This window comes from Pterocles gutturalis, unplaced genomic scaffold (assembly GCF_000699245.1).
Source record: "Pterocles gutturalis isolate BGI_N339 unplaced genomic scaffold, ASM69924v1 scaffold45654, whole genome shotgun sequence".
NCBI classification, from domain to species: domain Eukaryota; kingdom Metazoa; phylum Chordata; class Aves; order Pterocliformes; family Pteroclidae; genus Pterocles; species Pterocles gutturalis.
Window position 1 is genome coordinate 1 of NW_010132362.1, and position 14,762 is coordinate 14,762.

The 14,762-nt window shown below is 41.0% G+C and overlaps 1 protein-coding gene across 1 annotated transcript; it reads left to right on the forward strand.

Annotated features, from left to right (window-relative positions):
• Window positions 1–1,013: 1,013 nt before the first annotated feature.
• LOC104457665 (multidrug resistance-associated protein 6-like) lies at window positions 1,014–13,663 on the forward strand (the record flags this gene model as incomplete). The annotated part of the gene is made up of 17 exons (XM_010080872.1): window positions 1,014–1,191; window positions 1,547–1,672; window positions 2,315–2,452; window positions 3,555–3,680; window positions 4,259–4,320; window positions 5,116–5,247; window positions 5,840–6,052; window positions 6,534–6,711; window positions 7,171–7,332; window positions 8,794–8,886; window positions 9,465–9,668; window positions 10,291–10,437; window positions 11,171–11,268; window positions 11,555–11,614; window positions 12,320–12,446; window positions 12,900–13,076; window positions 13,496–13,663. Coding segments are annotated over exons 1-17 (2,316 nt in total), but the record flags the coding sequence as incomplete, so codon positions are not given.
• Between the last annotated feature and the right edge of the window lie 1,099 nt (window positions 13,664–14,762).

Sequence of the window (14,762 nt, forward strand, 5' to 3'; positions counted from 1 at the left end):
GCCGGGTAGCGGTGTCTGAGGGAGGCGGCTGACGCGCTGTGCAGTGCGTTTCCGTCAGCGATTGCCGGCGTTACGGGCTTTGCCTCGCAGGGACGAGGAGGGAGCAGCCCCGGCCGGTCCGGTTGCAGTAACTCTGGTGCGAGCTGCGGGGAGCGCACTCCGGCGGCTGGAGTCAGTCCCGTTACCGGCTTCAGAAAGTATCTGCTGGCAGAACCACCACAGAAATGTCTTTGAAAGGGCTGAAAGAGTTATAAGTCTAGCCTCACGTCGATTCCCATCCTCACGGTTGACAAACTCCCGTGATAATGTGTGAGGTGTTACCCGCTTCCGCTTTTCCTCAGGTGATCCCTTGCCCCCAGCCTTGCTTTGCATCACGTCCTCCACATAACGGACTTGAATCACCTCCACAAGCTCCTGAAGAACAAACACCCTCGCCTGTTCCTCTACAGCTGCAGTGGTTTTAGTATTATTATGTTGGCAGATGAGATTCAACTATTTTTTCAGTCAAAAAATTACAAATGGATTGTAAAACCAGCTGAGGAAATGCAATTGCGATGCAGTTCATGCACTAGGACACTCCTCTCCTCATCTCCATTTCACCAGTCATTCTCTACATAGACTATTCTGATAGTTCCCAATTGCCAATAATATTTTTCATTCACAAATTATTTATACTCATTCCATGTTCATAACTTAAACATCCTCTTTTTTCTCTCTAGTTGTGATACATTATGTCCTTGCTTAGGCATCTTTCACTTTTCCAACCTTTTTTTTTTCCCTCTTTTTCTACTTCCATTCCCTCCAAAATGCTACTTCTGAGTCCTCCCTCCCTCGCCTGTGACACTTGACTATTCTCCAGCAGCTCCTCTGTTGGCAAATGTTTTTCACATTTGAAACCCTAAATTAAATTCCTCTGACATTATATCTTTGTTGTAGCACTAGCAACTTGCACCAGCTGGTGCAATTCTGCATACATCAGCTTTATTGTTTCACTCTGTGTTGATGCTGTGACAGGACTGGAACCAGACATGGTATACAAACACCCCAAGATTCACCTGGTGCTTTGAGAGTACAGTCATTGCTTGGATGCCTTGTGCCTATCTTTGGATCTGTTTTCCTTTCTACTTGTTGTATCTTCGACACAAAAACAAAGGATATATCAGGATGTCCTACATCTTCAAAACCAAAATGGTAAGGGTGCAAGATGGGGTTTGAGCCTAACATTATCAAAATTTGATGCAGAACTTAATTTTTCTAAATCATTAAGTCTTTTCTGATGATCCATTTCTGTGTTTGCTTTGACATTTCCTGACTCAGGTGAAGTCAGGTCAGTATAAATCAAGTAAAGTCTAAGGAAGAACTGTTGTAAGATCTTCTCCCCTATACTTCTCTTTGGTTCCTCACTACCTCCTATAACACTCTCTATCTCAAACCTGCTCTTCCACCTCTCCAGTCTTACTGCCCAGGCTGCTTGGGCATTCAGTTCAGTAGATTGTCCCATCATCATTTCAGTCCATTCCAACGTGTGTTTGCTGTCTCTGCCCAGGTCCTTGGATTCATCCTGGTAACAGTGTGTTTTTCTAATGTCTTCTTCGCACTGTGGGAAATAAACCAAGGAATCCCACGGGCTCCAGCATTCTTCGTTAGCCCTGCTGTGGTGGGAATCACAATGGTAATTCTTCCTTTTTTTTGTCTGCATGTGGCCCAGCTTAGCCCTCCTAGGGTGGATATTGTATTCTCCATGTTTCTCAGTGTCTTTGAAAACAAAGACTGCTGAAGGGGTGTAGAAGGCTGGAGACGTGCTTTGTGAGCTTCTGCTGTGACGCATCAGGGCTTTGGAGCTGGGGCAGACCGCTGGGTCTGCAGCTATGGTACAGAGCCCTGTGGGCAGAGTACACCTCACAAGAGCCGAGGTAGCAGTAGTGTTCAGAAAGAGGTCTCCCAACAACAGGTTAGGTTTCTCCTAACCACGGTATGCGATTTAGCATGGTTTAGCATGAAATGGGATTTCTTTCAACCTAAAAGCCTATCCGCCCCTTCTGTCACTGTGTCTTCATAGCCCAGATCCTCCCAGCCTGTTGGCCTACTTGTGGTTTTATTACTTGTCCTTTCTGGTGAGACATTCTTGAGTGCAAAATTGCACATAATGCTTTTCCATTTTAGCCTTTTATGAACAACACTATCACTCTGAACATCTTGAAATGTTTGGGCAAGAAATGAACTGATTTTTCTCTATTGTATCCATTAATTTTGTAATAATGTTTGGCATTCCATTACCAGCTATTTATTTGGACAAGTTTGTACTTCCTCACAGATCCTTGCCATGTTCCTTACCCAAGTGGAGAGAATGATGGGCATCCAGTCTTCGGGTATCCTGTTGATTTACTGGCTGCTCTCATTCGTGGCTGCAGTTGTAATGTTTAGTTCCAAAGTCCAACATGCCCTGGAAAGAGTAAGTGAAATCATGTATCTTTAGCATGCAGGGGTATGAAGTCTCTAAAAAACAGGGCTCTTTTTGCCTCATGGATTGTGAGGTAGAGAATCAAAGTCCTCTCTTAACATATGTGCTGAGAAAAATGGTTGATGACACTTTGTCATCTCCATCCATGTTATCCCTTTCAGTGTAGACAGAGTGTGGTTTTCTGAGAGCTTGGCAGACAGCATATATGAATAAAAGCAAAATGAACTTAAAAGCTGTCACTGAAAACTAGCCTTAAGCCAGATTTTGTATCAGCATAGATATGTTGATATATTACACATTTTTATTCTTTGGGTATTTGTGGTGAATGTTTATTTGTGGAGGAGTGCTGGCTGGGTTTACACATCTGAGACTTAGAGTCAGTGGCCATTTTGCCAGGTGAAAAATTGTACTTTTCCATCACAACAAGGAAGAAGCAAGAGTCTATGTTACCTGTGCATTTAAATAATAGGGGGAAGATCTGTGGCCACTAAACAAAAGACAGTTGAGAACTTGGTTGTTCCTGCTGGGTTGCGTGACACTCGGGCACCAGGCCTCTTGTAGAAACTTTGCCACGTCTTGCTACCAAAATACAGTTGCAAAATGCTCAGACTTTTTCCTTAGTCTTTCTCTTTCTCATTCACAAAATTAATTAGAGAGCCCATCACGGAGCCCCTCAGACACAGCATCTATAATAAAGCCTGGCAGGTGCTTTATTGTATCAACAACTCATCCCACTAGGTGAGCAAGGAGCTTCTATCCTTCAGAGCACCCAAAGTTCCCTGAATAATGATGCAGTGTGGATGGCTGACTTGACTAGACTGCTGTGAAGCCTCATGATAAAACTGTCACTATAAATAACAAATGTGTCCATTATTTAGCATTTTCTGATATTCCAGTTTCCGGAGTTATCTATTTAAGTAGCCCTACAGTAACTAACTACAGTTTAAATAAATAACTACAGTTTAAATAAATGCATCTCATGCTTCAAACCACAACTCAGAGCTTATGGCTGGTAGAGCATGAGAAGCCATCTCTCTCCACTGATTGCACATGAAGGTTTTTCCCTCATTCTCAACAGTGTTCTGTTTCTTAGGGCTTCCTGGAAGACCATTTCCGCCACGTTACAACTTACCTTTATGCTAGCCTGGTACTAGGAGAACTTGTATTATTCTGCTTAGTTGATCACTCTCCCTTCTTCTCTAGAGCTGTCAACAACCCTGTAAGTATAACATTGCTTTTCATAATGCATTGCGTTATTGCTTAAACAGGAATTTAAATTTACGGGGATACAGAGGAACATGAGTATCTGGGAGATATAAGATACATTGTTCTGTATACAGGCCGACAGTTTTAAAAGGTAACCAACAGAATTTGTGATAAAAATACTCTGTCTCTCTATGTATGTTTTGAAACACTAAAAACGTCTTCTGTCCATACTTGTGTTTATTTTCATTGAAACCAGCAGATAGGGCTCACATTGCTTCCCCATGCTCTCCTGCACAGTAGTATTCTATCTGAGGTATGAGCATGGCAGAGCTCTGTGCTTCAGAAAAGAAATGTCTTTGGGTATGCAGAATGATATTCTTCATTCCTCTGAGACATTATTCAAAATCTAATGCTCCAAAGTCTCCGGATCCCATTGATCCTCCATGACACATTTACACTGTCAGGGTCAATGAATGGGGCGTGTGTAACTTTCTGATTGCTTTTCCTGGGGAAGCACAGAAGGGGACTATAGTCATCTGACACATGTCCTTTTCTATATATAAATATCATTCATGTTTTTCCTCCCATCAGAATCAGTGTCCAGAAGCCAGCAGCTCTTTTCTTTCCAAAATCACATACTGGTGGTTCTCTGGGTAAGCAAACAGAAAAACAACTGGTTTTGCTAGAATATCAGAAAAAATCAGCAGCATAAGAGAGGGTGTAGGCGACAGACAGTAGGAAATATTCCAGCCCCTGAGTTAGCTTATGCAGTGAGGATTTAAACTCTTTCTCTGGGGACCTGGGATATTCTCGCAAGATCAATTTATAAAAATTTAACTTACTTTTCTCAAAATAGTTCAAAACACAAATTTGTGATTCCAGATAATTCTCTTCCCTCTTCCAGCTACCCTTCCAGTGCCCTCCCAATCTTGAAAAAGACCTCAGCGGTCTCAAAAGATCCCTGTACACCAGCCACAGTCCTGTCTGCCTGCCAGACCTTCCTATAAACAAATGCTGGGCAAGGGAAAAATAGTGAATGAGTACATTGGCCCAGCCTGCTACTTAGCATTTGGAAGTAAAACGATTACATACTTTGGGGCTAATGTCTGCTACGATAAGGCCTCAACTGTGTTTCACTGAGCCACAGAGCAAGTTAAACTGAACTTTGTCCCCTGCTGCCCAAGACCCCACTCTCAGTATAGACTAGAAATTAGGGCTTACTTTCAAATCCTCATTGTGATGACAGAAGACAGCACAGAGTTTTGAAGCAAAACTGCTGTTCCTGAACATTCATATTTATTCTGGGAAAGGATAGTCCCAAGTAGTGTTTTATGTAAGTCCCTATATGCTCACTGTGCTGCACTAAGTTAAAGCCCATCTGTTTTGAAAATGTTACAGCACAACAAATCCTTCTGTGCTTACCTTACAGCAGTCTGTATGTTCTGCAGGCTTGTCTGGAAAGGCTGCCAGCAGTCCTTGGGGGGGGATGACTTGTGGCCCGTGAGGAAAGAGGACTCCTCTGAAGAAATTGTTGCCTGGGCTGAAAGAGAGTGGAAGCAGTGTCACAGCAGAACTCAGCAGTAAGTACTTGATCTAGAGAGTGTGTCATGGACTCAGCTGGGCAGTTTCTCTCTTGCCTCTAGATGATATAAGCAAATACACTGACAGATGTTAGTGTGCCACGAAGAACAGGCTTTAATCCCCTGCATTCCCCATGAGTGCTAGACAGACCGCTTCAGCACGTATTCAGGCTCTGAACATTAAGTTCTTCTAGGTGCTTCCTATCTGGATAAGAGAATGGTTGAAAGATTTAATCCCACTGAATTATTTGTCCATTAAACAATAAGAAAAGGATAGCATACATAAAATGGTCCAAGTAATGCTCTGCTAATGAAAATGTAGGGGGTCTTTACTCTTCAGTGGGTGACCACTCAGTGAGTGAGTTCCTTTGTGCAAAATCTGATTTTAAGTGTTGAAATCTGCTGGAGAACACCCTTCCATTCCTAGAAGCAAGGAACTGTAAGTTTTTAATGAGAGGGATCATTTTTTGATGAGCATTTTTACTGGATGTGGCATTAGTACCAGTGTGAGGTATTTAATGATTTTTTGAAAGCAGGAGATCCCCAAGCTTTCTCCAGTTGTGGCTAGCTTTCTCATTGTTTCTTTCTTTAGAAAAATGGAGTCTGCTACATTTAAAAAGGGTCAGAAGAGTGAAACTGGCATAGCAGAAGCTGAAGAGACGGAGGTTCTACTGCAATCAGAACACAGTCAGAGTGGGCCCTTATTGAAAACATTTTGGAGCATGTTTGGAACCTATTTCCTTCTCGGCACTGTCTGCTTAGTTATCTGTGATGTCTTCTTGTTCTCCATCCCAAAGTTACTGAGGTATGTGCATATTTATAATGTATAATGTATTATTTTCACATGTACAAGATTGGTGTGTGCATGAGCTCACACAGAGATGTGTATTCCAGCACTCACAGCGGTGGACACACAAACACTTCTCTTTTGAACTCTTGGTCTTTAAGAGAAGTTCAGAAAATTACTTCCTCAGATTATGGCTCCCAATTTGCATATTTCTGACAAATTAATGAAATTCAGGAGCTATCCTTAACATTGAAAATTAGTCTCCCCTGAGAAGATGCTGACATTAGAAATTGCTTCAAAACCAAGAGTGGCTAAATGTAAAAAAACAGGATATTATAAGGCATAGAATACTTAGCAGCTTTTCCAACTCTTCTGCTATTTTAATGATAAACATCAGCCAGAGATAATGCAGAAAAATCCCTGGTATTTCTGCATTTTTGTGTGTTTGATATTTCATCACTTCTACATGGATTCATCGACATTTGCTCCTGTCTTGCAGCCTTTTCCTGGAGTTCTTTGAAGATCAAGAAGCACCTAGCTGGCATGGTTATTTCTATGCCTTCACTATGTTCCTTTTGGCTTGTCTTCAGACTCTGTTTGAACAACGGTATATGTACATGTGTCTTGTTCTGGGGTTGAGACTGAGAACTGCAGTAACAGGGCTTGTGTATAGGAAGGTGAGTCTGTAGCTTCCTTTTCAGCTTCATTTTTTTCTAGCCCTACATTAGCAGTTACGACGCTGTTGGTACATTGCTCTTAACAATATCAGGGGAGATGTTATTAGAAACTAATTTTAGGATGTAATTCTGTGCTATCTTCACCTCTAAACAATGTGTGGGAAGTGTTGTACTATTTGTTTTTCAGATCTTACCTCTGAAGGAAAAGCCACGAAAAGGAAAGAGGAAAAAACAACATAAACTTACGCTGTAGATTATGGTTGGGGAAAGGGAGTAAATTCTTCATCTTAAAGTGAAGTCACATATCCCAGGCAACAGCATGTTTTCAGTACCTAGGATTTGACATTTTTCTCCATCTCTCTTTTTTTTTTTTTTTAAATAAGGAAAAGAAAATTGTTTGATTTTTGGACCAAAGCTGTTGTATGATGCCACTTTTCCTTATTTCTCTACCCTGTCTAGATCCTAGTGATGTCAAATGCATCAAGGAAAGCAGCAACAGTCGGTGAAATTGTTAATCTGGTATCTGTTGATGTCCAAAAGCTAATGGATCTGATTATCTATTTTAATGGGACCTGGCTTGCTCCTGTTCGGATTATCATCTGCTTTGTTTTCTTGTGGCAGGTAAAACACAACAGTACCTATCACTCCCTTTCGATTCTAGGTAAGAAAAAAGGGGTATTCAGAATTTTTCTTAGAGCTTTGCTGGTCTGAGTAACCTGAAATTGCCATGTTTTTCTTAGCTCTGTAGCATGGCGGATTCACTTTTCTTTTTAGAAGATATTTTTATTGGTATGGAATCCTTACCTGATCCTTCACTTATCTTCTCACACATGTATTCAGCATTCAGGCTCTTTTAGGAAAAGACTGTGAGTATGATTATTCTGAGCTGACTGGTAAACTTCTGCCTGAGATTTTTGCTCTGTCACCTCTCTTTTCAACCATAATGTGGTGTCCCAGTGCAGGCTGAGAGTCCACATCCAGCTCCTTAGCATAGTTACAGAACATAAAGGGGAACGGTCTGAAATAGCAACTTGACATACTTCATCCTGAAGCCTGATTGCCACAAGATCAGTGAAACAGTTTGAAGCAAAGTTATATGATATTCCAAGAGAGTATTGGATGCATTGCATTGCATTACATAAGAGTTTATCAAAGAGAGAGCAAAACCTGAATTAGAAACAAAGGATGATAATCTAAAGGATCCTTTTTTCCCCTATATGGTATTTTCTCAGGAGGATAAAGTCCTATTTCTTAGTCCCTGTTTTTGGCAGCACAAGCACTACAGAGACAGTTGATTCCCAGGAGCTTTCCAGAGGCCTTTGAGACCTTCCCTCGCTAACCAGGATGGACTGTGCCTTGTGCCTGGCAGGATACTATAACCTTGGAAAATTCATTACAGACTATAGTTATATAATGGACTGCTGAAAAATCTTCATCCCTTTTCTGGCAATGTTGACAAGCTGAATGTGGTTGTGTGGAGTTGGAACATAATTAAGACTTTATTTGCTAGTGTTTATAGACCATTTGTGTAGAGAATACTTTTATCTCTTTGTGTAGATCAACACTCACCTCTCACGTAAGCTGTCTGTAGAGAGATGTAACTAAGCCATGAGCAATAAGTTCTCTATTTTGACAGGCTGGGTTATTTATGCTGCAAGAATAGTTCGTTGAGGGTTTGGGTTTGTTTTTTTAAAGAAAATCTGGGGGGTTTTTCGGGTCACTTACTTATGCCAACCACGAGATGTCCTCCTTAACACATCCAAGAACAGATGGGAAGAAATAAAAATTACTTGAATTGCCAGCATGCTTCTGGATAGCTTCCAAAACTGATCTAGTTCCTAAAAGGGAAGCAAATAAATACATCAGAGGATGATGATAGGAGTTACCCTGCCTGGAGATTTAACAACCCACAGCGCGTAGAGAGCATAATTCCTGAGAAAGGCAAATGCAAGATTAGACTAAAGCCTTAGCCCTGAGGGATATTAGACATAGATTCAAATAAGAGGAAAGGTGAGAAAAGGGGAATGGAAAACAGTTGTTTTCAGTAATCACCAAAAGTTCTTTCCTTTCCTCTCCTGGCAGCTTCTTGGGCCATCTGCCTTGACTTCAATTGCTGTATTCCTTTTTCTTTTGCCTCTGAATTTCATGATCACCAAGAAGAGGAGTCATTTTCAGGTACATTTTGCTTAATAAAAATGAAGTGGTTTGCTGACTTGAATTATGCTAGGATACTTCTTTTAAATCTAAGTTAAAGGCTGCCATGCTCTTCCAGGAAAGGATCACATGGAACCCAAAGCTACTGATGATTACAGTAGGCATGCATGTGGCGGGCGGGGGGAAGAGAAGTAATATTGTACTGAAGTGTATCACTAACATTCAACATCAAGTGATGGCTTCATACTTATTATTCTGGCATATATAATATTATATGCTGGCCGTGACTGAAGGAAATAGGAGGATTCAAAGCTTGCAAAGTTTCTTGAAGTTTAGAGTAAGCTCTTGCATGTTCAGTCTCTCACCTTGTTTGCCTGCTTTTTCTGTATTTTGTATGTATTGCCAGTAAAAATAAAGCTCTGAAGATGAAAAGCAAAATGTTTCCCAGCCCAGAAGATTCATAAGCAAAACAGTATACACAGCTCAACTGCAGGGAAATTTATTCAAGATTCATAGGCAGGAATAAGGTATTTTTTCAGAATAATTGCACTGTTAAATATTCAGCCTCTTAAATGATAAAACTCAAATATTTATTACAGGAGACCCAGATGAAACATAAAGATGAGCGGGCCAAACTCACCAATGCCATTCTCAGCGACATTAAAGTAATCAAAATGTATGGCTGGGAAAAAGCCTTCATGGAGAAAGTGCTTGGTATCCGGAAGGAAGAACTTCAGGCCCTAAAAAGATCTCAGATTCTCTTCTCAGCATCTCTAGCTTCTTTCCATTCATCAACTTTCCTGGTGAGTGGTTCACCTTCCTACATGTCCTATTACTTCCATTTCTCTTTGTACTCCTGCCTGGACAGATTTTTCCTGTGGGACAGCTAAAGATAATATCTGGGTGGAAGACATGGTGGTCTCACAGGAGTTACTGAGCCCCAGTGGACTCAGCCCCACAGACATTTACGCTGTCCTAACAATTCCATGGACAAGTTGTCCAGTCTGGCACTGTGCTCCAGGTAGACTGATCCTGCTTTGCAAGAACGACCTGGAGACCTCCAGGCGAGGCAGAGTTCATGGCACAGTCAGTAGCTGCACAAGCCACTTTTGTCCTTGCTGTTGCAGCTCCCATGTGTGTTTTCAATGGGAAATGGCTGTGCTTTCACCTTGCTGTGGTTGCAGCACCAGAACTTCCTTAAAGCATAACAAATGTCAAATAATCAAATAAAACTTGTTTTTGTCACTGACATGTAAGACTTTTGCCTATGATGTTTGCAGGATGGGTACCATGTGTATGAGTGACAGCCTGAGTTTAACTAATTGGGTTCCAGAGTCTTTACAAAGGGGCCTGTCACCCTTGAACTATTCTCTTCCCTGTCTGAAGCAAATAGTTTGTGTTTGCTTTTCCTTCACTCCCTTTCAGATTGCATTTGTCATGTTTGCTGTCTACACCCTGGTGGATAACACACATGTCCTGGATGCTCAGAAGGCCTTTGTGTCTTTAACACTGATCAACATTCTCAACACTGCGCACTCCTTCCTGCCCTTCTCCATAAATGCTGCTGTCCAGGTTAAGTGCAGGCTATGTTCCTTTTTTTTTGGCCATAAGTGGTTTTTTACCTATCACCATTAACAGGTAAAGGTAGGGATTTCTTGGGGTTTTGAATGTAAGGCCTAGCTAATTGCTTTTGTGAACCTGTGAAGTGCAAGGACTTGCAGCTAAAGGTACTTTGTGGTATTGTTTTTTTCAGAAAGGTTCCATATATTGACAAAATAGTTGCCAACAACAACTCTTAAGTCTTTTGGGGCCAATCACAAGCACCATTAGATCTCAGAGGTGCTTCCAGTTCTGTTTTAAATCACAGAAATCAGAACAGATGGAGCAAAATCTCCATGGGAGATCAGTGGAAACCCTGACAGCCCAGGCTGGAGAGAAAAGCAAGTCATTGCTAGATAAGAAATTGGGAAATTAATTTTGCTCTTGTACCCCAAGAAGACCGTCACAGCTCTTCATGTACAGAAGCAATCACTGGAAAGATTGCAGAATGCATTGGAGGAAAAAGCACCAAATCACTGTGTGAACAGAGGAGAAAACACAGGGGAGAATGTGTTTTTTGCTAAGCCAAGTGGAAATAAAGGCAGTTAACATAAGGAAGAGCTACATTTGTCCATCTAAGCCTACAGCATTTGCAACATAGCACCTAGTCAACGTTCTAAGTGGGTCTTCAAGTACAGTCTTCACTTTGTCTTTTAGTTCCTTTTCTATTCTAAATCTTATTCTTTTGTGTGCTTCTTCATTTCAGGCCAAAGTTTCTTTAAATCGCTTAGCAGCTTTTCTGAATCTGGAAGAACTGAAGCCTGAAGGCTGGAGCAGAAACACTTCTGAATGTGGTGAGCTTTTGTGTTAGTAATGTGGTCTTAGAAGAGAAGTAGCTTCCATTGTTCAGCTTTCACTCTTAGGGTGCTTACCATAGTCAAGAGAGAAGAATGTTTGCCCCATACTGTCACTTCATCTCTCAGGCCTATTTATTTCTAACGATGAAATTGGTAATGAATCTGGTAATTAACACCTTCTTTTCATACTTAAGGGTCATTTTATGTAATATAAACACACACTGAAACATAAAGTCATATGACTTACAAATTTACAAGGGTTCTATTTCTTCTCATATTTTAGTACAGGCAAGTATCACCATAAGAAATGGGACTTTTTGCTGGAGCAAAGAAACTTCTCCTTGTCTTAGAAGGTAAAGACTTACCCTGAGTCATCTCAATTATGTAGGTCAGGGTAGATGCTGAATAAACTAATTCCTCAGGGCCTCAGTGAAACCAGTGTGGAATATCTAGAGGCTTCTGGGTTTGCTTCATATTTAACATTGAATTCTGAAAATTAAAGTATGTAATCTTTATGTAATCTTGCTTTTATGCTTGGGAGCACATAAATAGGAAAGTGCTTGTATGTGGATGTTGCCTTAATATATGGAGACTGCTTTCTTTACCCAATTTTCTTGTCCAAATATCAAATTACACTAAGTTAAGTCAAAAAGGTAGAACTGATGGTATGCAGCTATTACATAAGACATCACTACATGCTTATTTTAAAAGGCATTGCAGTTTTAGGGAAGAAAAAGTGTTGAAAAGTTCCAGTGTTAAGGAGTGTTTTCTATCCAGTGCTTTGGGCTAGCCTTATCTCTAGAGCTGGGATCTGGGTTTGAAACTCAGATGGGGATATGGAAGAAGACTTTCTGGTCTTTGAAGGGATGACTCCTGTTCTGCTGCAAAAAGTCAGCATGATGGGAAGAGTAGCGCTGTGCAACTGAGGCCTCAAGTATGAAATCAGTGGGTTTAGTTGGTACATTTTTATTGCCACAAGACAATAGCAATAATTTTGGTCATTTTCTCTTCAGAAAGTGTATCGAAAAGGTGATAAGAGACTAATCTTTTCTCTATAGGATAGATCTTACCGTGCCCCAAGGTTCCTTGCTTGCTGTAGTTGGCCAGGTGGGTGCTGGGAAGTCCTCTTTGCTGTCAGCGTTACTGGGTGAGCTGGAGAAGATGGATGGCTGTGTGACCATGAAGGTAAACTTTTCACTGAGCATTTGCTTCTAATTATTCTGTCTTCAGGATCAGTAAGGTATTAACCAAGGCATCAGGTACTTAATGAAAACCCATTTACTGCTGAATTTTAACAAAGGCTGTATATAGCAGCCGCATTTAATTATCTGAAGGTGCTTGAGAACTCTCAAATGAGCCTGGCCCTTGGGAATCCAGTTCCATTTCCCACTCTGACAGTGAGCTGAAGTGGCATGCCGGTAAATTGTGTCATGTACTTGCATCTCTGTTTCCTCCTCTGTAAGACAATGAGAGTGCAGACTCATATTTTAGAAAGCCCTCTGAGATCTATCAATCATGATGATCGCTACAGATTTCTATAAATCTAAATGGGAGAGTTTCTTCAAAGACTGGTTCCCACAGTCTCAAGTTGAGCTTATGAAAAGGCCTGTGAACATTCTTCAACTTCCATTTTTATAGGACACTGCAGCCTATGTACCCCAGCAAGCTTGGATACAAAATGCTTCAGTGGAAGATAATATTCTCTTTGGGAAGGAGATGGATGAAACATGGTTCAATAGAGTGATAGATGCTTGTGCACTGCAACCTGATTTGGAGAGCTTCCCTGCAGGGCGGAAGAGTGAAATAGGAGAGAAGGTATGGGCGTGGGTTTATATTTTGTTCAGCTTTTCCATGAGTAGCTACAACTCTGTGTGTCCTGGTTAAAACACCTACAAAAAGACTGCACTTGCAGGAGGCAGGTGCTCAGTAATTTCTGAAAAGTTGGGCTATGATTTAATGGGGCTGAAGCCCACCTCCCGACAGTTAAGCTAACCAGAGAGATGAGACATACTTAAGGCAAAAATCAACGAATCCAGGTGATTCTTGGGTCCTCTTTTGCAGGAGAGTGGAGTTGCTCAAGAGAATCTGCCTCTGCATCTCAAGAGCCCTATGTGGAGGGGGGGGATACACTGATTTAAAAATAAGGAGGTCATAAACCTTCAGTGTAAAATGGAGCCAAAAGCTGGCAAATATGCTGTAGCTTTGGAATAAACAGTGTTAATACATTTTTACAGGGAATAAATATATCTGGAGGGCAGAAGCAAAGAGTGAACCTTGCTCGTGCTGTATACCAGAAAGCTTCGATTTACCTACTCGATGACCCCCTCTCAGCTGTCGACGCCCATGTTGGACAGCACATTTTTGAACATGTTCTTGGACCCAACGGCTTACTGAAGGACAAGGTGTGTTATAAATCCTGAACTGTAAAGGATCACAAAATGTATTTCATTATAAAGGCTCCTGAAACGTTTCCAGTAAGGTGGGTTACTCACTTTATCAAAGGCTCCCAAATTCTTTTTTTGCTAATGGCAGCAGGCACTACTGTTAGCAACAGCGTAAGTGCAATGGGTAACCTCCACAGTCCACACAGCACACGAAAGTCCTGCAGTGAACCTCCCCTAGGAGGAAGACCGAAAAGTTAGGTTCCCCCGAAAGACTGTCTTTATCCTCATGCAAACCACACATCTAGTTCCAGCCTTACTTCTACATCAAGTTTATAGTTCTTTCATCTTCTGTCAACATTATCCTTCTCCCCTTTTGAGATTTACTTCTAGTATAGTTAGGACGAGCTGTCTGATCTCTTCCAGCTCACTGGATCTTAGCATAATGTCTAATCACATCACTTTTGAAAAGTACAGTGGTGCCTTTACAGTTCTCATCACCCAAATGTTCATCACTTAAACTTCAGTCTTAAAATCCCTCTTAAACACTCCTCTTCCATGCCTTTTTGTATTGCTTGTGTTTTGTTATTCCTTGGTATTTCTCTGCTGTCAAGCTATCTGGATAATTATTGTGGTTACATGAGAAGGGATGTAGGGCAGCTCTATTTATTTCATGGCATAAATTGCCTAAAAATACTTGATTCAGTTTCACATTGTAGATGGAAAATAAGTATTTTCTTTCATTAGAAAGTCCAATTAAAGCAGATAAGTCTGATTACAGATACATTTCTCTTCATGTGGACTGGTTGCCAGTATCAGAATGTAATTATTGTATTGAAACAGAAAGACTGGCAAAGAAAGAATGTATCAGACTCAAGCAGTACTCAAAGGGATTAATTGTATATTATAAACATAGAACATGCCAATTTGTTATCTAGGGAAAAATTACTTTTCTTGTGTCCTTTCCTACATGTAATTATCTGTGCAAATATGCGCAGAAATGTAAATGAAAAGCAGCTTCACTCTAACTCCATTCCAGTCAATGAAGTTTTCAGGCACCAATTTGATTTTGAAATATTGATAACAGTGACAGTGTACCAGTACAAGTTGGGTGCTGAGC